At 39.5% G+C, this 24129-nt stretch overlaps 1 protein-coding gene across 4 annotated transcripts; it reads right to left on the bottom strand.

The window, feature by feature from the left end:
* Positions 1–1858: 1858 nt before the first annotated feature.
* On the bottom strand, positions 1859–22544 carry LOC127448607 (netrin-1-like). Of its 4 annotated transcripts, none has more exons than XM_051711282.1 (7): positions 22453–22544; positions 13780–15170; positions 13328–13516; positions 11508–11657; positions 9638–9691; positions 4103–4207; positions 1859–3358 (listed from the first exon to the last, which is right to left on the bottom strand). In XM_051711282.1, the coding sequence occupies exons 2-7, from the start codon at positions 15155–15157 to the stop codon at positions 2589–2591; spliced, it is 2646 nt and encodes an 881-aa protein (XP_051567242.1). In that variant the 5' UTR covers positions 15158–15170; positions 22453–22544; the 3' UTR covers positions 1859–2588. The 4 variants fall into 4 exon arrangements, with proteins under 4 accessions (XP_051567242.1, XP_051567251.1, XP_051567237.1 ...); XM_051711291.1 differs by lacking the exon at positions 22453–22544 and adding an exon at positions 19637–19859 and having other exon boundaries at positions 4127–4207; XM_051711277.1 differs by lacking the exon at positions 22453–22544 and adding an exon at positions 19637–19859.
* Between the last annotated feature and the right edge of the window lie 1585 nt (positions 22545–24129).

Raw genomic sequence — 24129 nt, forward strand, 5'->3', positions numbered from 1 at the left:
ACACACTCACACTTGTGGGGGTCACCAATAACTCTACCAGTCTTTCCCAGCCTCCACTTCCATGCAAATCAATCATCTACAGTTCAGCTTCAACAAGACCAAGTTTACAATGATTTGAACCAGCACTTCAAAGAGATCCATGCTTCCTAACCTCCTCTGAGATTGCTGGGTGTAGCTTTACACCTCAGCTCAGGCCCCACCTGTCTAGGGTGGGACTCTCTCCCTCCCCAGCCTGATTTTGACTTTGATCCATAATCCCAGCACTCCCATTCCCAACATTCCAAATAGGAAAAGTGCAGCAAAACTGCCGTAACACCATCCAGACATGCCCTGGTTACAGTATGAAAGAAATCCGTGCTCCCATGCACACTAGACAGCCACCAATAAAACAGGTTATTGTGGTAAAGTGCTAACCCAGATGGGACAATCAGAAAGTATTACGTCATTAGAATAAATAGAGGAAAATGCTGGACTGAATGAAAAAAAAAAAAAAAACATAATGAAGGACTGACATTATTAGCTATGGATGTGGGGCATATTTTGAAATCAGGTGGTAATGGACAGAATAACCCCATGAAAAAAGGTGGGATCATACTAGTAAAACAAAGGGAGAAAATTTCTGCAATGTACTGTAGATCTACTGTATAACAGTCAGCTTAATCAAGATTTGAAGAGTTTAAAAGTTTTTGACAAAACTTTGACAAAAAAGCTTGAACCAGTATCATGGATTATTTGAAGTTGTATTTGTTCATGTTAACCATACAACCTCATAGGGTTGCATACATGTTGTATACATTTGTAGGTAATAGAGAGAGTAATAGAGAGCTGTACAGTGATCCAGTGTATTGTATATACAACAGATGGCACCAGTTTAATTAGAGGTAACGCAGAACAGGAATCTTGTTGCCATGGACGCAATGTGTTCGTATAAGTGGCATGCATGCAAAGGATCAACTGGATTGACCTCCTTGCTCTCGGGTTAACAGAAGCCGTGTGTGTATCTAGTTTCCGGTGCCTCTATGTGTATTTGTGCGTGATTTGCACATGAGTGTGTTTGCAGCATGTTCAGGAAGGCTTAAACACCAAGACTCACTCAATGGTATCATTACTCGCCCTGTGAGAAGGAACAGAAGGAAGAGAGAGAGTGTGGTACAGCTTGTTGAACTTTGGCTCCTTATGTACTGTTGGCCTTGTGTCTTGTAAAAATTCCTCTTGCCAGCCAGTAAACATAGAGTCCAGAACTCAGAGTGTTTATCCAACATGCAGTCACTATGTTTGTTCATGGGTGTATGTATTGGGAGGTGGGTGTTACTATCATTCAAGGACAGTCTGCTTTAATTTTGAGTTTTCTTTTGTATGAAAATGTCACACATGCCATGTAGAATTCTTCTTACAACTATGTGTCTAGGTGGGCTCAGATAGTGTTAAGACTGTGTAATTTGATTCTCATACTTGGCTGGTAGACAAAATAGGCGACATGTGGATATTACAGCATGAGAGTTGGTGAGCAAGACTTCCTGCAAAATTATTCTCAAAACAACGCAAATAGAGAGCAGTTAGTTCCTGCAAGCTGGGGGAGATTTCTTACCAATTAATGTCAGTCAGGCAGAATGGAAGACTGGGAACAGGTGTTTCCTGTGCAAATTAAGCAGGTGCATCACTGGCTGCCTGGCTTGCTTTTACTTTTGCTTCTTTCTTTCTTTCCAGCTTTTTTCTTTACTTTGCATTACTAAACATGTTAGTTTGCCCCTTTCCTTCTCTCTTTCCTATTATTTTTTAGTTTCTATTCTTTTAAATGGGAAAAGAATTAAAACAACTATAAATTGAATAAACATGATACAATGTGTACAATATTTATTATGAGGTAGAGTGTTACATAAATCAGAATTAAAACGTAGAGGTTCTCTCACATTTTGAAACACAAATGCTTTTAACACTAACATTTTGAATGATAGCTTTAATTTTATTACAATAAGACTTAAAAAGGCACCATATTATATGTCAACTGTATACAGTCTGAATTCATTGCTATAGTGTGCATTGTGATTTTTAAATTTGACACTGTAGCACCCAAAAATGTATAAACACATAAAAGATTGCTTTAGTTATTGTAGGAATATTATGCAGTCTTACTACATTGTTTACCCACACTCAATGTGTTTGTCAGTGATCGGTCCAGAGCAATCTGTCTACTGCTGACTAAAAAACAATGCATCTCTTGCAGACTAACAAAAACAGTCTGTCGTGTTTGGCTGTCAAACATAGAATCAACTGTGAATTTGAACGGCCATGCAGCACAACAATGTAGACTGAACAAGATGATGTTAATAATAGCATAATGAGTGAATAAAACGTGAACTAACAGTTTTAACAGTCTAAATTTGAGTCTACAGTTTACACTAAAAACTGATATTTACAACAAAGCCTGTGGATTCAGTGGCTCAGAGTAGGAGACAGTCTATATAGAACAGGACTAGACGGCTGACAACTGCAATATCCCTCACTGTCTGCATTTGTTTGAGCCAAAACCCACCTGCAGAATTTCTTCACTTTCCTTTTCCCTCCCATTTTCATAACCTCTCATTTTGTCAGACAAGAGGCCGGGGTGACCATGTTGGACACAATGTTGGGTGGTACTGCTCATGCTCATATGCATGACCTGTCTTTGAAGTGCTTGAGAAAGTACCCTGGATGTCCTGCAAAAAATTCTGTGTATCCTGAGGGGAGGCAGATGGATGGAATCTGCCACTGAAACTGCTATTTTCAGCCTTACGGTCCTCCTCTTGTTCAAGATGTCTTTCTCTGTGTATGCCTTTTCCATGCAAGTCCATGTGAGTCTCTCCTCTTTTGTGTGTGTGTGCGAGGTCTGATCCTCTGGATTGCACAGTTGACGGATGTTGTTTATGTTTCGTATGTGTATGTTTATGTGGTGCATGCAGCTCAGACTGCAGTTTCTCAAGATGTGGGGGTGTGTATTCCTCATTTGAGTTTGAGTGAGAGTGCTTCTGTGCAGTGTTGTTTCCCTGTAGGCACTTTCCCCTGGTGTCCTGCCCACGGAAGCCTCTTAATTTTGGGCTCCAGTGTTCCCTCCATAGCAGGGCCATCGTAGTGCGATCTGCAACTAATCGCTGCTCCTCAGGGACCCAGCTCCGCCCGCTTTCCTGCGCACCAATCAGGAGAAAGGTTCGACCCACCTGAAGTGCAGGGCAGCCACAACTCAGGTCCCGGTCCGGAACCCATAATGCCTGAAGGCCTCGCTTTACGTGCGAAGAACCCATGCGAAAAACTGACTGGACCAGCACAGAAAACTGCCACCAGGGACCTGAATGTTCCTTATCTCTCACCTGCACTTTCAGTACTGAGACAGAAGTATTACAGAAAACAGGGAAAAGGAATTAGACTAAATGAGATTATGATTTATTATTATAAGAAATAGTTCACCCAAAAATTATATTCTGTCATAATTCACTCACTCCCATGTTGTTCCAAACCGGTATTACTTTTTCTTATGTAGAACACAAAAGGTGATGTTTTAATTTATATTCCGGCCCATCTTTTCAATGCAATGGCAAAAAATAATGCAAATTCTTGCGTGAACACACCACTGTGAATGAGCTTCTCTCATGGGCTCATGAACATGCTATGGAGGACATCAAGATTTTCACTGAAAAACTACTTTTTTTTTTTTTATTGTTTCTCACCTAAAATTGTTGTATGCCTTCAGAAGATTGGAATATGATGCATAAGCATAGACTATTACACTTTTGAGTTCTTTATTAAGATTTGAAGTAAGGCACTATCAACTGCTATTGTTTTGAAAGAAGGACTACAATATTCATTAACACATCTCCTTGTGTTCCACTTTAGAAAGTTAAATGGGTTTGGAATGATATTAGGGTGAGAAAAATGTAAACTATTTAACTATGGGGTTAATGACTATGTTCAGTCTAGAAAATACATAAATGTCATACATATCGTCTGTGGATATAGTTAACTTAAGAATGATTTGGGGAAAATGAAACTCTAAATATTTACTTACAGTATAAATGTTATTCCTTCATTGCATTTAAAATTATCAAGATATTTATTCAATGAAGCACACCTGTCTGTAGTGTTAAGGACGTACCATAGTCCTTTAGACAGTATGTCTCTAAATTCATTCTGACTTTAGCTTGGGAGGATGGACAGTAAGAAATACACTCTTCACCTGGTGGAGAGAGAAAATTACATTATAATACAGAAAAATACATAATTTGGATTTAACCGTTATTTTTGATTAGTAGAAACAATAATGGACCAGATAAAAGACCACTAAATTAACACAGTTTGGAGTTTCATTTTAATACACAGCTTGTAAAAATAGGACCACCAATGTCAATCTTTCCCAGAAGAGAAGGGAAGGAGTGCTGTATAGTTCTATTCAAGTATTTAATAGTTTCAAGTCCTGCACTGAAATATTTGAGGCAGGACTGTTTTTTTATTTTTTTATTTTTATAGAAGTAGAAGGCAGTGGATTCTCCAGGGAGCTAGAGCCGCCATGTCTACTGTTCGGTACAGATCACAATAATGTGTGTAAAATCAATCAGCGGTAATGGACGGCACTTGGTTAAAGTGCTTCCAAAGATTTTAGCATAGCAGCTGCAGCAGGTATATATTACCATAGTCTGGCAGATTGTACAATATTCTGTTACTGCCCATGGTAAAATATGTTTTATTCATAAAGAATATACTGTAACTCCATGTCTACATATCTACCCATGATTTGTTTTTTTGTTTTTTTAATGTTGTCTGCTGGTCACCAGTCAAGATTTCAAGATATTATCGCATTGAAAAATATGTCATTCACTCAGCTTTGCTAATGCTGTCATTTGAGAGGCAATGAGCCCTTCAGAGCCCCTCTTTATTTGTCTTATCTGTGTATAGTATCAATAGGTCAATTGTTGAAATCTTACAGGGAGTCAGAAAAGGCTGATGGGCGATTCTTGCTGGGTCACAGTGGAACTCCTATTGTGATTATAGAAAATTGTGAATGGCCACTTGAAACTATGAGCTTTGGTCAGTTAATTTTGAACCAGTTCCAGGTAAACTTGTGGTGGTGGACAAAGACAGTCGACAAAGAGTGATCTATTTTAAGAATTACTTTACACATATCAGTGTGTTCTGATGCTGCTTTGTGTTAAGAAAGCATATATTTAATGAGGTTAGAAGGTATGCTGCTAATAAAGTCATCTTTCCATACTGAAAATCAGTGATTTGTTCAAAGTAAAATCCCTTAACGGAAAAAGTCAGTTCTTTTTCATGCCCAGGTGGTCAAGAAACTACAGCTTGAATGGCTGACACCTGATGCACCTTGATGAACAGTTCTTGCAGAGTCCTATACCATTCTTTCCCGAGCTGTACGTCCAGCTGTTCAATAATAATAATAATATTACGATTTATTTATATATCGCCTTTCCACAAGCTCAAGGACACTTTACACTCCATATACATTTAACAGGACAAAGTACATTAATATACAATTCAACAGAAGTTACAGTCTCAATTACAAAGGGGGAAAGAAAACATCAATCAGTAATAGATAGATTATGCACTGAGAAAATATGTGTTTTAAGCTGACATCTGAAGATAGAAATAGAGGAGATGTCACGGAGGCTCTGAGGTAGAGAGTTCCACAGTTTAGGTGCAATTACACTCAAGGATCTCCCACCAAAAGTGGATAGACAAAATCTGGGGATAGACAACAATTTGGAATCAGAAGAATAAAGAGTGCGTGCTGGTGTGTATGGATGCAGCAGATCACATATATAACGAGGTGCCAGATCATTGAGAGCTTTGTATGTCAGGAGAAGAGACAGGCAGCCAGTGAAAACTAAACAAGATGGGAGTAATGTATGCAGAACACTTGGTGTTAGTGAGAGTTTTGGATGTATTGTAATTGGGCAATAGTTTTAGCTGGTAGGTCAGTAAAGAGGCAGTTACAGTAGTCGAGATGTGATGTTATGAAAGCATGAACTAGTGATTCTGCATTCTTCAAACTGAGAATGGGGCAAAGTTGTGCAATGTGACGTAGATGGAAGAAAGCAGTTTTAGTGATGGTTCTGATGTGGGCTTCAAAAGTAAGAGATGGATCAAAAGTGATTCTCAGATTCTTCAAGACTTGGTACTCGCCCTACTTAGCAAGAACACGTGTATCTGGTGCAGCAGCCTTTATGTTGCTTGATCGTGCCACCCAAAGAGATTATACAGAGATTCTCTCAGTCGAAGAGGCAGTCGGGCCCACTTGTGCCCCTCTTCTTACGCACTGGCATGGATATATATGCTGGTGCATCTGACCAAGCCATGTAGACTCACATCCTCATTAGTAGGTAAGGCTTATGCCATGTTAGCCTTGCAGGCCTACCAAGCAGATCTACTAACTGACATGGACGAAAGTGGCCCAGACCCAGAGTCTTCGTCAACCCAGAGCCTCGTTGTAATGGGACACGCCGGTCTTACACTCAGAGTTACAGTGTCTCCTCGCCAAAGATGTGATAGAGAGTGCGCCTGTGTGCGATGCACAGAAAAGGCCTCTACAGCCACTGTTTCTGGTCACTAAAAAGGATGGTGGGCTGTGGCCCATTCTGGACTTGAGACACTTGAACCAGACACTCAGGAAGTCTCAATCAAGATGGTTACTCAGAGATAGATCTGAGTGTTCTCTAGCTGCGCTAACTATTTGGAGAAAACCCTCGTTCTATAAGATGGGCATTGTGCTCGGCCAAGTGGTCAGATGTCATGATGGATGAGCCCAACTCAGGCTGGGATGCCCTATGCGATGGTCATCCAGTGTTCAGCACTTGGATGTGTGCAGATTATGTAGCACATTAATCGCCTAGAACTACTTGCAGTGTTCCTGGCTCTGAGAGCTTTTGGACAGACGTGTTGATCTGCACTGGCAGTACTGCTTGCTGGCATACATAAATCACCAAGGGGGAGTCTGTTCCCACCCGCTATTGGCTCTGGCACGTTGAGTACTCCTCTATAACTTGGATGTGTCCTCCCTCTCTTCCCATTGGTTGATGTATCAATGTTTCACTACTCATCAACTTTTATTAATGGAGGAACCTTAGCTATATCCAGGGACTGGACTTGAAGTAGTGATGTTTCGTTAATGAACAAATATTTAATGTGAATGAATCGTTCTCGTTCACTTCCAGACACTGACTCATATTTTGCATTCACTGAAGTCTCTCCCTTTCAAAGCAAATAAGCTCTAGTTTGTAGCACAAGACTTGGCGGCTTTTCTTGCCTGTAAAGACTGACAATTGTGTGAGCCAATAGCAATCGAGTGCAGGCTATGAAGAAGCATGTCATTGGTTTGACACACTAAACAAATATGCCCCTCCATTGAACCAGTCGGTCATTTTAATCTGAACGAGACAAGACAACTCATTTGTGAACTAAATGAATGTACTGATACACTCAGTCAGGATCTGCTAACTGACTGAACGAGAGGAGAAGGCATGTCGTTTGTTCAGTTCAACACATAATTCAATCATGTCCAGCAAGGAGAGAAAGTCAAGGTTATAGTTATGCACAAAACAGAATCCCCAATTTAAGAATGTGTAAAAATGACTGAAGACCATACAGTTAAAAATGACATGAATTCATAACTGAAATATTGTGCTTTGGTGCACAGTGTAACTAGATATTTAAGTTTTTAGTGACCTTTTTCTGTCTTTGTCAAAGTCAAGCTCAGCATTTGACAAAATATAGGAAAAATAAGACCTGCTTTCTTGTCATTTGTGGCGAAAACATTTATGGTGCTTTAACCCTATTTTTAAAAAAGTATCTTTGTACAATTGTAGACACGCAAATTCCATTTGTGTTTTTTGTCCCGCTTTTAAAGGCTGAACATAGCGCAAGCCAATAAGCCCTAAACTAAATCAATGGGACATTTAAGTCTGAACAAGTTGAGACATCTTGTTCGTGAACAAGGATCTGCTTGACTGGCTGAACGAGAGTTCGTCAATCTCGTTCAACAAGAAAAGGGGCCTGATGAATTATGAATAAAAGTGACTGAACACACATTACAATGACATAAGGACATAATTTAAACTCATAATTGTTATTTAGGCTATATTTTAATTAGTTTATTTTAATTTTATTAAAATAGTTTTTTTAAATAAAGGATAATTAGACTTGTTTCAGTCGTGAATGACTGTGCTTTTGGTTCAGTGCAATGACTCATTCAAAATGTAAGAGACGCTCATTTGTCGCCATCCACTAGTGAAAAGGCATAATTCGCAGAAATGGTCACTGAAAGAATCAGTGAACAATTCTGAATTAAAGGGATAGTTCACCCAAAAATGAAAATTCTCTAATGATTTACTCACCCTCCTGGCATCCCAGATGTGTATGACTTTCTTTCTTCTGCAGAACACAAATTAAGATTTTTAAAATAATATTTTAGCTCTGTAGGTTCTCACAATTGAAGTGAATGGGTGCCAAAATTTAAGTTCCAAAATCCACATAAAGGAAGCAAAAGTAAAAAAGTAATACATGCAACTCCAGTGGTTAAATCCATGTGTTCAAACATGATATGATAGGTATGGGTGAGAAACAGATCAATATTCAATAGACAGTCATCAATATAAGTCATTTTTATCATAAATTCTCCTCTCTGTCCAGTAGGGGGTGATATGCATTCAGACTGTGAATCATCAAAAACAGAAGAAGAATGGAAAAGTGAAAGTTAAAGTGGAGATTGACTGAGCAGGGAGGAGAATTTATAGTAAAAAAAAAAAAAAAAAGGACTTAAACACTGATCTGTTTCTCATATCATATCACTTCAGAAGACATTGATTTAACCACTGGAGTCATCTGGAGTACTTTTATGTTGCCCTTATGTGGATTTTGGAGCTTGAAAAAAAAAAATGTTGGCACCCATTCACTTGCACTGTATGGACCTACAGAGCTGAGATATTCTTCTAAAAATCTTCATTTGTGTTCAACAGATGAAAGTAAGTCATGCACATCTAGGATGACATGAGTGTGAGAGAATTGTTATTTTTGGGTGAACTTTATTTTTTTATTTTATTTTTTTATTTTGTGGTGAACAGAGTCAAAAGACATGAGTCACTAGGATGAATCAAAATCCCCACTGGCTTTTGACTTGGGTCAGTAATCACCCTGTAAACATGAGCATTATTACCATTGCTATTTGTCAGACAAAACAAAAAAAAATCTTTAAAGGAATAGTCTGGGTTCAATACAAGTTAAGCTCAATCCACAGCATTTGTGGCATAATGTTGATTTCCACAAAAACACATTTAGATTTCCTTTTAGCAATAAACAATGACAATTTGATGGCTTGAGCATATAATCCTGAAGCAACTGTGCACTTTGTAAAGTTTAACCTCAAATGCTACAGCGCATATCTGATCCACAAGAGGGCAGTAAAACACAGTTAATGAATCAATGCTTTCAAAGGCATTTCAGAGTCCTACTTTTGATCAAAGTTAAACTATGTGCCCGACCTGGACATTGATCAGAAAACAATTTAATACAAATAAAACTAAACAAATGAAAGATAAAGGAAGACATCCAAAGATTATTCACATGAGAACATGGCCACTTATTGTACCATTAGCCTTACCAATGCTGTACTGGGGCTGATAAACTGGGGTGGGTGGTGCAACCTCCTGAATACCTGAATGAACAACAGACAGAGAGAAACGGGAAGGGGGGTCTCATTAAATTACAGCAAGCAGTGACAAGTTTATTTGTGTGCCTTTCATTTTGTCCTTCCTCTTTTTCACACCTCCACTGTGGGTGACTCGGTCTAATCCCTGTGGTGGCTCATTAGGGCATACTTGCCATTTGTAAGTGTGTGTGTATGTTTTTAGATGGGAAAATGAGGACATGTGTGCTATGACTGCAGCTCGCCCCATTGTCTCTTTGTGCATGTGGAGTTCTTGTGTCAAAAACTGGTTTATGTTTGTCAGTGTGAATCCAGACAATTTTGTGCATGTGTGTGGTCTTCTTAAAGGTCAATAGGGCCACTTATTAGTACTCTCTCTGTCAGATATATGCACATACTGCCCATGATGGTCTGAAGTGCCGGGTCAACCATATATTACCCATGTGTTCTGTACTTCTGCCCACATTTCTGACACAACTGGGGCACTGACACCTTATCCTCTTCCCACCCCCAAACTCTAAACTCCCTCTGCTATAACTCACATCAAATGTCAAGGGCCTGATGCTTCAAATGCTTAATTAAAAAAATATACAGGTTTAATGGAGGGGTTTCTGGGTGGTAAAGGGATAGTTTACCCAATAACCGAAAATGTCATCATTTCCTCACTTTTTTTTTTCACGAAACACAAAAGAGATGTTTAGCAGAATGTTAGCTGCAGTCATCATTCACATTTATTGCATCTTTTTCCCATATAATTAAAGTGATTATATCCACAGAAGAAAGTACTGAAAGTCATATAAGTTTGGAACAACATGAGGGTGAGTAAATGATGACAGAATTTTTATTTTGGGGTAAACTATCCCTTTAATCATAAGAATTAGTAGAGTTTGCTAGTGTAGGCCTGAGGTAAACTGTTTGCTAAAAAGTACAGTTGTTGCAAAAGATGTTATATAGAGTTTACTATGGATAACATGAGACTTCCTGTTCTATGTTATCCAAAAGAAAGACTCCCAACAAATCTATGTGCTGTACTAATAATATCTGATGTCTGGTTCACTTTCCCTGTGAAAAATGACAGCTGCATTTCCTGCTCCGTGAGAGGTTGCAAACGGTCCTTTGGTGCTGGTTATGTTTTTAGCTGCGGCTCAACTTTGGTGGAGGAAAGACGGGACCTCACGCTATAAATATCCATGTTGAGTCGATCCATGTAGAACAACAAACAAACTCTTCTATCACTGAGATGTAACCCATGAAGAATTATGCGTCTGTCATGCTGGGTGGGACACTAACGGCTGGTTGTACACCACAACAGGTGCCACTCTCCGTACAGTGTCACCTGAGTAGAAATGTAAAAAGGTCTTGGTCCCTGTGGCTTGAGCCGTTATGTGAACTCTGAGAAAAACGCAGCATACTCAATGGATTATCACATACTGAATCTCCAAAAAGTACAATCATGAATGAGGCACCCGGAAATCCAGGAAAGCTGATTGCAACAGTGATGAAAGCCAAGAGACACCACCCGAGAAGTTTTTGGACTTTGTATGGAACAAGTTATTCACAGGAATGAGGGGAAGGTGTCAGAGTTTCAGAGAGAGGCTTTTACTAAATCCTTAATAAACAAACAGTAGTATGACTATGATGCAATGGGACAATGATACTGAGTTCAAGATTAAACAAATTAAGCAATTTGGTTGAACTGGGTCAAGAGCAATCGAGGTAAAAAAATAAATTATAAAAACAAAATGGCATATAACAGTTGCCAGTTGTTGTTTTGGCAAGCAACTCTACTTACTATTATTCAAATAATCAAAGCTGTAATACTCACGGATGCATGGTCGGAGGGAAGACTGGCCTTGTTTGTACCCAGGGGCACAACGGTTACACCTCTGCCCTATGACCCCTTCTCTACACAAACACTGCCCTGTGGACTGGTTGCACCAATGGCCCACTGAACCCATGGGATGGCACTGGCAAGCTGGGAGAGAGAGAGAGAGGGAGAGAGAGAGAGAGAGTGAGAGAGAGAGAGAGAAGGATGAGATGAAATGAGAGGCACATGATTAAAGATTAGTTACCGTACGTTTCACTGGCGTGCTTTGAGCGAAGGTGAGCGAGTATTTTCAATTAATTCCTTTGGAAGTCGATTGACAGTGGAGTGGAGTAAGCGTTGAGGGCAGTCGAAGGTGTTGAAAAAGTTCAAATTCCTCTACTTTATGCAAATGATAAACAAAAAACGCTGGGCGCCACCCAATCACTGTGAGCTAAAAGCAGTAATGTCTGTCACAATGCCATTAATGCTGTAGTTTTGGGTGGATTCAGTGCTTTAATCACATCATCATGTATATATCTGACTGAAAACAATGAGTGACAAAATGCACTGGCTTAGCATATTACAAACACGCCCCAAAAACTGTCTAGAGTGTTGAGGGGGATGAGCAGGTTTTTTTCCGCGCCAGTGGAAACGTATGGTGAGGGACAAGAGCAATGAAGAAGGAACAAGAAGTGTTAAAGTTGAAAGAAAACCAACGTGTTAGGTAGAGACAGTGAGGTGAGTATGGACCCTTATACAGTATGGTTCCCATTTGTTCCAACAGCAAAAGAAAAAATGCATATTGCATTTCCACGACTTTCCATTAGAGGTTAAAAATAAAATAAAATAGAGAGTGGTGGATTACGGTAGTCAGAACATAAAAAGATGCCAAACTTACTGTCGCTCTCTCAGCAGATGTATTTGAAACCCCATTGCAGCATTATTTTTAATGTCAGAGTAATATAATACAAAATATGATGTTATAAATTTGCACTAAATAATTAAAAAAATTTAAATATAAAAACTTTTGCTAGATTTAAACTGCAAAATAAGATGGAAACGTGTAATCAAAGTCTGTGTAAAGGGTCCATTAGCGGAGGTCTAACATGAAGTAATATTACACAGAACCCTAATTCCCTAAATCTTTGACCTCTGAGCAACATTTCCCCCATAAAACATATGTGTGATGGCAGGAAGACCATAGAGAGGAGAGCTATGCTTCTCTGCTTTTGCTCAATCCTTGTTCATCCAAACAAAGCTCAAACCATCCTACAAACATTTATACACTCTTAAAAAAGTCAGGTCTGTTTCAACATTAACAGGTTTTAAATCTTTCAGTTTCCAATTTTTAAAAATAATTCAATTGAACTTAATTTAAACATTTTGGTGTTAGTGCAGGTTTTGTGATTATTTTCAGAACATAATTTAGATTTTGTATACATTTCACTTTTAGGTTGTACATTAAATTATACGTAAACATGTTGATATATGTGACGTATGCTCAAGCATGCAGTGTAAACTGATGTTATATTGGGACATTGACTAAAAAGCTCTGTGAGCATGCCATAGACATGAAAGCAGTCAAAGGGCAAGTGTCAATGCACATTCCAACACTCATAGTGTAGCCATAACATAGACACAGTCTATGCCGCCTTTCACAGCCACACACCTCAGACCCCACAGATGGCATAGCCAAAAGAAAACATGTTTTTTCTCCATTTGTGGAACAGGAAGAATGATTCACACAATTACATGCCATCATAAACTGGGTAAAAAAAAAAAACATCTTGAAATATGATTTCCGCACACAACATACAGACACATGAATTGTTACTGACGTTGGCATGCCTTGCGGTGGCTGAGTGGTTTGCTTTGGTCACGTGTGTATCCGCTTTGGCAGAACTGGCAGTGGCGTCCCATGGTGTGGTGCCGGCACTTCAAACAAATGCCTCCACTGACTCGGCCAGACTGTTGATACACAGCCATACTGAATCTACACTTAGTAGAGTGACCATTACATTCACATGCTGAGAGAAAAAGAAAAAGTTGAGGGCAGGAGGAGGATTGAAAAACGGGGTGGAGAAGGAAGGGGAGTGAAAAGAAAAAGAAAAAAATATTTTGGCATTTTAATTGATCAGGTAATGCAGATGTTGACAATGCATTAACATAAAATTGTGTAGTAAAGAATACACCAAATTATCTTTCAGGAAATAGTGTTGAGTTATTCTAATCCTATATAAAATTGACATCCAAGCACAAAAAGACCAACAGACACACACTTATAACTCACGGACGCACGGGTGTGGTTGGCTGGGTGTAGCCCGTTGCCATGGGCGATCATAAAAAAATTTCGCACACACATCACAGTCCGGTCCAGATGTGTGATGCTCACACTGACACACTGCCCGTCCCTGGTTATCACGACGACAGCGGGAGGCATGGCCATTGCACTTGCACCTGCCTCCGACCTGCAGGTCGGAAAGGGCGAGAGGGGGTTTTGATGGAGTGTAAAGGGCAGAAGGGGTGAAGTGATGTGGGGCCTTTTTTCTTGATTTAGAATGAGACCTCTCCCCCCCTCCATTGTTTCTTCTTCTCCTCAACTCTTGCCCTTTAGAGCCCGACTTCTGGATATTTACCGACCAATCACATGTGCCACCCTGGCACGGCTTCCAACTTTCCTTCTTGTGGCTCCTTCCTCTACCTCTTCCCTCTCTATCTTGAGATCCCATCTCCTTTCGGGTAACATTGTGACTACTTTGCTGCACAGTGTTTTTATTCCGATTTCTCAGAGTGATTTTCTCTTTCTTTTTTTCTTGAGTACTTCGCCAAATTTCAGATGTTTTAGTTCTTGTGTCTGTCTCCCCAAACCTAAGAACTGTGTCCCCCCTTTCTCCCCCTACCCTCCATCTTATGGCACGTCCCATCTCATTCAGTTTCTCTTCTTGCTTTTTCATTTTATCCATTGATTGGTGAAACACTATCTTTATGTCCGTAGCAGTAACCCAGTCTTGAAGCCCTGGACTGTAGTCAAAATCTGGTGAGGAAGGACGTCCATCCAAAGTTGAAAAAGCTAGCACAACACTTCCACGGTGCTTCTGCAAAGGACTGGGATCTGAACACAGCGGCTCTGTCTCTTGATGCCTTGTCAGAGCAATAGACTGGGCTGGAAGGCCGAATGTTCCCATGCAGTCACTGGAATAAAACTGTAGGGGCCGCCAGCTCCGGCCAAAGTCCATTGACTTCAAGATGGAGATGGAGAAAGACTCCACTGCCTCCACCTGTTGACAAAACTGAAGACTAATGTAAGTGATTTCAAAGCGTCTTCCCAGGGGAACTGTGAAAGTCCAATCCCCACCACTCAAGCCTTTGGCAGCTGTCCAGCATGTAAGATTGTGGGGGTTATGAAGGTCTGTTAAGGTGCTGATATTCATCTTGGGTCCTTGCTGGAGGTCTTCCATGGTCACAGGCACCCCGTAGGCAGTATTGATGAATTCAGACAGACAGTGGCGTGGACGGCCATCCAAATGGTAGCAGGGGTCATGAGGAGAGGTCCAGCTGAGAGGAGACTGAGAAAGGAGAGGAGAAAGAAGGGAGATTGGGAAGAGGGTGAAGAGGAAGAGGTGGAGGAAGGACAATGTCTGGAAAGAAGGGGAGTGATATCTGGACATGATGTCATCAAGCCTGTAACAGCAGGGTAGGGGAAAGAGAAAGACAAAACAGCAAATTTAATAAGAGGTCCCATAATAAATGTAAAAACAGGATATTGATGGATTTACATGACATTTAAGTGATGTCCAAACAGGCGAGAATATTGCGATATTGATTTTCTCAGGCCACACCACCTGTGCCACAATTAAAAACATCCAGCTCATGACTCATTCTGAAGGTTCTAAGTCAACCCTTTTACACACATAATCAAGCCAATTAGTGGTCTATTTGTCAACAGGGTTCCTCCCTTTATCTGGTTACATCCTGTACGGCTAAAAACGACTCGTTTTACAACTTGCTTTTGCCCCCTTTTTCTGGCATCCTGATGCATGGGCAGAAATACATTTGAATGGTGCATAAGAACAAAGCTGCAAGTGACTGGCACCCCTGAAATGTTTGTTTGCAGCATGTGTTTTTACAAAAGACAACATATGTTTTAATAAAATATTTAATCATGTAATCCAAAAAAGTAACTGCAACATACATTGGCCTCTTTCACACATACAGCCTTTTCCAGGAAAATTTCTGCATTTTTTAGGTTAGAGGTGATGTGTGAACACAACCTTTTTGAAAATACTGGTAAATTTTGCTCTGGCAGTTTCCCTTACTGAGATGTTGTCTAATTACCTATAAATTTCCATATTGACGGTATGTGTGAATAGCACATGTGGTACATTTACCAGTAAAGGCAACCCAACGAATTTCCTGTAATTTACCTAGATGCATGTGGGAACGGGGCTATTGTAAAATGTAATAAAATATAATTACAAGTATTTGATTCTTGATAATTTTATGACATAATCCAGATTACACGAAATCTTTACCAACCAACACTGTCCCTAAATATAAATTCCAAATAAACCTGTGTCAGTTTGAGATTGAAAATAGCTATTAAAAAAAAATCTGTGTGTGTATGTGTGGGAGAGGGAGAGAAAGGGAGAAAATGGAGGAGAAAGTGAGAAGGACAGAGAAATGAGGAGATCTATACTAAGATTAGAAGATAAAATAGAGTGGCAGATTTATAGATTGAATGTGAAAAATGCATGTTCAACTCGAGCCTTCATTCAGCCACTTCCTTTGGCAATACAGAGTTATCCTGATCCCTCCTGTCTACTGGCACTCATGAATCTGTCTCTGTCCTCCTCTCCTTGGCCTGATGACATAGCATGTTTATTTATCTGTTGGCGCCACAGAAAGATGCAAAATCTTGCCTGCAGACATGAGAAAAAATACATTCACTCTTTCTAAGACAGAATGATATAGAGCCCTGACAACTTCTGGGTTTAAAAGAAGCAGGCATATGGGTTGAATTTAAGAACTAACACTGTGCCTGAAACAGTAGTAACATCCCCAGTGTTCAGTCAATGCTTCAAGTAGATATCAGTTGTTGAACTGTTGGCAGTGCGTCCTAAACAAACATATGAACACAACGGTGTATCCTAAAAAATTTGCTCAACACTACACTCTCACTCTCTGTGTGTCACCTGCCCTCATAGTTCTACAAATATTCTTAAGTGTTGATGATTGATGATGTTCTAACAAGATTTTGACATTGACAGCAAAGTCAGCAGGAATGCATATACAGCCCAGTAGGAGAGAAGAGCACTGAGAGATTCACGGGAGTAGTCACCATGCTCAGTTAGCCCATAGCCTGAAATATGAGGACTCCCAAGGGACATGAAGGTCAAAGAAAGCACACTGAGAGTGATAGGTAAAATCTCCTCTCTTCTGTTTTCTGCCTCTCACCCTCACGCTTATCGTCAAATTCATCTCCATTGTTTTTTGGGTTTCTATGCTTTTATTAGTATAAAAAAATAGTGTTTAAAGCATTTTGCTCTGAAACATCACCAGGTGCCTGCCTCTACAACACGAGAGGTGATGAGCGAGCGGCCAACACTGGGAACCTTCTCCGCTGTGGCGCATTCCCAGGGTCCTGTGTGCGGCTCGCGATCATTCCACACATGTTGCAACGTGCCCCAGGGGAAAACTGAGAACACTGTTAAAAACATGTGCGCATTAATTGATCTTCTGATTAATTGAATCTCCAGTTACAGAGAGGCGGCAATGTATCTGAGGGCGATGCGTAACACTGTAAGTCGGGAAAGTGATGAGGGTGTGGAGATATTCACGGCTGTCATGGTGAGGCAGAGAGGAGAGGTGCGGATTTCGAGCAGGGAGTGTTTGATATTGGCCTAGCCTAGGGTACAATAGAGCTAAAGGACCCCTGGGATAAAAGGAAAATTTGATTTGATTTTCTCCCAAAACATTAAGTAGCAACAAAAACACTCACAGCACTTTCCTAAACACCTGTCTGACACTATATGCACTGCAAATTATTCCTGACCATGAGATCAGTGCATGTAATGTCTAAAGGTTGATTGAGGCAATTTGATCTAATATTTAATCATTTTTTTAAATGTTGCAAATTTATGTAGCCAGGGCTATTTCTGAGCATATGGGGCCCTAAGCGAAATCCTACTTGGAGGCCTCCCCTTCGCCAATGGAACCCATGGCTCTCGACTTGTATGTACACTTCATGATGACGAAAAACTCTTTGAGTGTGCACTTGCCTGTGACATCCTGCTACAACTCTCCTTTTGCAGTTACATTCTCCCCTCCCTCTCACTGCCTTCTTATTTGCACCTTTTAGTATATTTAAAAACAAAAATTAAATAAAAAAACTACCTTGATTTGCGGGGCCCCTTGGTGGTTCAGGGGCCCTGTGTGCCGCTCATACCACTTATAGCTAGAAACGGCCCTGTATGAAGCAAATGAGAATCCCTGAAATTATCACATTTATTTTGAGGCAAAATACTTCATTGTAATTTGAAGTTTTGTTCAAGGTGATTAAATCAAAAGTTTTTCAATAACTGTCCAATAAGTAAAAGGACAGTATTTGGGATAAAATGCCCCCATGTAGCAGGGGCTAAAAGCCCGCAATGAAACTCTTTTATATTATAGATATATATTTTTTTACATATATCTATAATTTTAATCAGAACTTTTAATATTATTTATTTTCACACAAATGATGTTGCTCCATAAGTATTCAATAAAAATATTTTTGCTTTCGATCGTGATACATTTTGAGACCAGAGAAAAAAAAAGCACCTCTTCCTTAATACTGTATGTGCCTTTAGCCCCGTTGTACCATACTCTTCGTATGATTTGCAATTGTCCTTGGCTTCATTGCACAGCTAATTAAACATAGCTCATTGCACACTCTAGATGAATGGATCCTTAACGTGCATTCTGTGAGTTTGTCAGCTCCCTTCTTCCGAATGCAAGAGGACAAATTCAGACATGTTCAGTGGTCGTATCTTCAGCAACACGTAGCCTATATAGGACCCTGGATAGAGTTTCCATAATTTGCCTTGCTCTTTCCATAAATGCACACCCGGGGTTGTACGAGAGCTGCTGAGTCTTTTCCTGTTCACCAGAAGCTTTGAAATTGATCGAATCCATCTTCATATGTTATCACTCAGTCAGAGAAATAAGCGGAACAGCTTTGTTTATGCGAAAAGTCATTGTTGAGTCAGCCTTGACTGATAATCGGATGGATAATTAGTAGCCTAAACAACAAATATGTTCATCATAAAGGCAAAACATCTCTAATTTTTATATATATATATATATATATATATATATATATATATATATATATATATATATATGCTAAAAAATACTAGGACCGAAAAAGAACGAGAAGTCAGCAGTCCCAACTCTAATTTTAGTGGACTTTTCTTTTTCTTTTCTTTTTTACTCTTGCGATTAGGCACATGTGAGCAGAAATAATACCCGCTGACAACCTTGAGCATGACACTGAGAGTTTCTTCCTCGTCAGCGAGTCTTTCTGTCTAATCCTTCAGCCCTTAACGAAAAAAAAAAAAAAAAAAAAAACTGTTGTGTGGAAATAGACAATAGGCCTATAGGTCTACAAGAAGGCAGCATTTTTTTTTTTTTTTTTTTACAATTAACAACTGTTACAGTTAAAGATGAATAGCCTACTTGACTTGACTGGAAATAGCCTTAAAAAAGGTTGATTTTATGAGACAAAAAAGTTGCTTTTTGCAGTAGCATATAGCATTAAATAAAATCTCGCACATAGATCAGTTCATGTAGGCTATTTGTCACAACTGCTATACAACAACAACAACAACAACAATAATAATAATAATAATAATAATAATAATAATAATAATAACAATAATATGTTTAATTTATATAGCGCCTTTCCTGAGCTCAAGGACGCTTTACAGTAGTAACACAATAATACATAAACAATGAACAGTCACAAAAACACAGTTCAGATAGTTCAGTCAGAACGTCATAACGCTTAGCCTACTTTTAAAGTTGCGCCAAAGTCTTCCAATTTCTCTCGAAAATATTTGCACTCATTTGGCAAATATATGTGGTCTATTCTTGGGAGAGCCGAATACCTGTCAGTTCCCTCGCGCGGTGCTGCTCTTCACGTCCTAAATTTTAGCCCTTGAGTATGTTGTCGGACAGATGAGAAAGATTTGGTCTGCCTAACACATTTTAACATTCTTCGTCATGGACGACAGCGAGCCAGCGATTCCTTGAGATAGCCTTCACGTGGGATGCACGCTAAAACATGACTGAAAGTAATGGATTTAAAATGCACGATTTATTACAATTAGGTAACTGGTCCCTGTCCGTCATTAATCAATCACTGTCTGCTCTTGACATACACGTTTTCCTCGGAAGAATAAGATCATGACAGCTAGTGCAGAACACACGAATGCTGCCAAAATAGTTGATATCCTCTTGTGTATCCAAATGCCTCCAGTAGATAGTCCTACACTCTCTCTCTCTCTCTCTCTCTCTCTCTCTCTCTCTCTCTCTCAAACTCTCTCTCTCTCTTTTCTCACACACATATACACCTGTTTAGTCATGTCACAGTTGCGAGTAAAACCTTGTTATCTACCAGTTATTTTCATTTTGGTAAGCCTAAATTGGTAAGCCAATTTAGCCATAGCTATAATGTGGGGAGCTGATATGTTATATGCGGCACACTTTGTCAGACATGCATTGCACGGGTCGGTCAGGGCTGTTTTTAATAGGCTAACTGTGAACTTTAAATCATCTATGCAGGTTGTCTGACATCTAATTCAAGCAACCAATACAGATATTACCCTTTGTGCTTTTAAGGTCTTCATAGGAATGTTCATAGTGCGCCTGTGTCATAACTTTAACACATGCATTAATGGGCCGAAGCATGGATACATGCATGTTTGAATTGGAAAACACATGTAGGCCTAGAGAACAGAGCGGCACGGGGAGAGAAAGCAGGGAAAAGAGAGACAGATCACTCTCTCTCTCCCACGCTATGTGCCCTGGCAGTGAAATCACATAATTTCCCTGCAGGTTTCGCCTCAATGTTGAAAAACAGATGCACGTGAAATCGCCGTCCGTGATTCCTGCTCCAAGCACAACATTCCATGATGAACAGGGTGAAACAATTAGCAAAAGGGGTTACATCCCATTTAGGCTTAATTAAACGTATAAAAGAAAGTTAGCCATGTGTGTAAGAAGATATACAAGATAATGTATCATTTTGTCAGAAACTTTGGGGCAATAGCTGCCCTTTAGGCTAATTAAAATCCATAGCCCACAAAAAGATAAGCGACCAATGCAAGTCTTTCGAGATGTCCTCTGAATTCAATATGTCCACTGTAATTTGTAGCCTATTGTGAAATGAGATTTAAGTCCTATGAGATGTGAACTAGCGCCAACCCTATAATGATCACTTAATGAAAATTTCTGTTTTATGGAGCTGTAATTACAACCATTCGTGTTTATCAGTTGACCCGACATATGTCACAGTATAACGAGGCACAAAGTGCGCCCGCAGAAGGAGAACGGAAATTGCATTTCTGTGCTAAAATACGGTTTCGCAGCTGGCCACCTACATGGCCTTAAGCTGTTATTGTTGGGCTTTATTTTCCCCCCGTTGTTGTAGCAAAGTTTAGTTATAGGCCCCTAAATTGCTTATATCTACATTAATCTTTAATCAGATGAAAATCATTTAAAATTAATCAAATTAATTTGATGCACTTTCTATCACATCACGTTTAATAATTAGGCCCCTTAAAAGATTACACAAATTACATTTGAATCACAGATCAATTGATGTGCATCCTTAGAAAACACCAGATTTGAACGTATTTTACCTGCGCGCGTGATTCACAAATAAAAATATGGCTGCATTAGCCTATTATTTAACATTAAACTACGATTGCAATGGAAATAATTTTCTATATTCTTAGTGGGCTACTTTTGAAGGTGAGTGTAGCTGAATACAGCCTATTGCCTTTTCTAACATAAATAATGTTTCAGAGTTGTTTTGACGTGATTTGCCGTGTATGCCTAGACGAATGATCTCATTATCCTTAAATTACGCGTAGCCTAACCTTCCGGCAGAACAGTTATGTACAATTCACAGATCCACATCCAGCCCATCCGCCACCGACCGCCGGTACAGATTACTATGACACTCAGTTCACTTCCGTTAATCATTTAGGCCCATGTTTCCCATCACGTTTTAGTATTTTAATTTGGGAAGGGTTTAGCGCTTAAAAACGTTAAAAAAAAATAATAGTAGAATATTAGGCGCAATAATAGGCCTATGTAACAAATAAGCAATATGATGATAATAATAATCATAATCATAGTCCATAATAATTTTTGTTTTGTTATATAGGTACATTTATAGTCATTTTGATACTGAAAAACTTGCTTTAGGCTATTAAAATACAAAAGTCTGCAACCTGTGGATTATGCCTAGGCTATTGGGTGAGCAATATTGTTTTTCAGTAAATCACGATATTGTATCTTATTTGAGATCTGCAAATAAAAATAACATCAAATAGATTAGGCTATTGCTCAAATGTAAAATAAATTAACTGGTTGTAGGTAGCCTAATATGGGTATATGTTGAACTAATGAAACTCCAATTGCGACTAAAAAAATAGCCTATGACATTTGATCTCAAAATGATATATATTAAAAAACAACAACAACAGAAGCAACATTTTGATTTTGTCAAAGCGTTCACTCCATATGATCGGTTCAAAAGACAATTTGGCGTTCACTTTTAGTGCACAAGCCACTTCACCATCACCGGTTAAAACGAATCTTCTGCCAGCAGACCTGAACAAGCCTGTTTACAGTAAATACAGCGACAAAACGGGCAGAACGGTGCACAGAAAAGAGCAAAGTTGAGGTAACCTACCATGTGCATGTCAATGCGGGTGTCCAGTGTGGCCGCGTCTTGATTGAGCAGACAGATACTCTCAGACGGACAAGCGCACATTAAGAACTGACGCGCCGCGGCAGGACTACGTATCGCCCTGACGTCAACTCCTTCACAGGCATGGGCCACACACTCACACACACACACACACACACACACACACACACACACACACACACACACACACACACACACACACATGTTGGTGCAGCTATCATTATGAGGACTCTCCATGGACATAATTATTTTTATACTGTATGAACTATAGATTCTATCCCCTAACCCTAACCCTACCTCTAAACCTAACCCTCACAAAAAACGTTCTGCATTTTTACATTTTCAATAAAACATCGTTTAGTATGTTTTTTAAGCGATTTGAATTATGGGGACACTAGAATTTCCTCATAAACCACATTTATAGCATAATACCCTTGTAATTACCAGTTTGTAACCTAAAAAAAAAAAAAAGTCCTCCTAAACCATTTAAACCTGCCCACACACACACACACACACACACACACACAACACACACACACACACACACACAAACCCTGAATTTACTGAGATTGTGCCTTTAAGCCCTACATTAAGAACCCTGGAGAGAGTTAGAATATACTGTATGCACAAATAACCACACTCAGGCATCCTTTCTGGGTTTTCCTGATTCTGCAACCAAGCTTCTTCATCAAAAGAAATTCTCATGAGTAGCCGGTTGAGCCTCATGAGAAAAAACCACCTAAGGCAGTTTTCGTTATGCACCAGGATTTTTAACTTGTACCCTTGCGGGCGTCAATTCAAAGTTCAACTCACAATTGAAACAACACTTTGGGTAACCCCAGAAACAAGGCTCTCTGTCTCTGGAGAGGATCTAAAGCTGACACAGATGGAAATAGTGAGGCAAGGGGAGAGTGGGAAAAAAGAACAAGTGAATTGAAAGGGAAACAAAAGAAAGTCTCCCAGAGCAGTCCCATTAAACTGATTGATGACTTCCCTGGAGGACTGTTTCCCAGGTGTATGCCTGTGTGTGCCCATGCTACAGAGCATGCAGTTTAGGATTTGATATTTTTGGATTGGTGTCAAGAACAACAAACGTAATTGAGAGATGAACTGGTACAATTGTGCATATCAAATTTTCTTGGCATTCAATCACCACACAGTTCAGTTTGACTGAAGTGGGGTACTACAGCACTGCTGTGACTACACGGAAATGTCTGCTGGATCTATTACACCATGTGATATTGAAAGCAATCTGGAGAAAGTCCAGACATTGTGGCTGACAAGGAGAGTGTTGGAGAGAAGTGAGCGGCAAGAGGGAATGTCACCAAACGGAGGTGAATGCTACTGTGGTCAGCCTGCAAAAAGACACCAGTCTCCAGGTGTTCAGAAAATGCACCTATGGATATTACGAAGGCACTTCATTTGTCAATATCATCACAACATATATACATAATATACACAACAATGTATATAATATTTTTTTTTTTTTTTTAAATCCCAGAGTGTTACTATTAAAGTGTGATTGCAATTAAACGTTCTGTAAACCTTTTTAAATATTAAAACCAGCATTAGTAACTTTTCCCTTAAGATTTTTCCTTCTGTTCTTTTGTTGACTGAGTTCGTCTCATTTCCACTAATTTCATCCTAAATTAGGTTTAA

This window comes from Myxocyprinus asiaticus, chromosome 1, assembly GCF_019703515.2.
Source record: "Myxocyprinus asiaticus isolate MX2 ecotype Aquarium Trade chromosome 1, UBuf_Myxa_2, whole genome shotgun sequence".
NCBI classification, from domain to species: Eukaryota; Metazoa; Chordata; class Actinopteri; order Cypriniformes; family Catostomidae; genus Myxocyprinus; species Myxocyprinus asiaticus.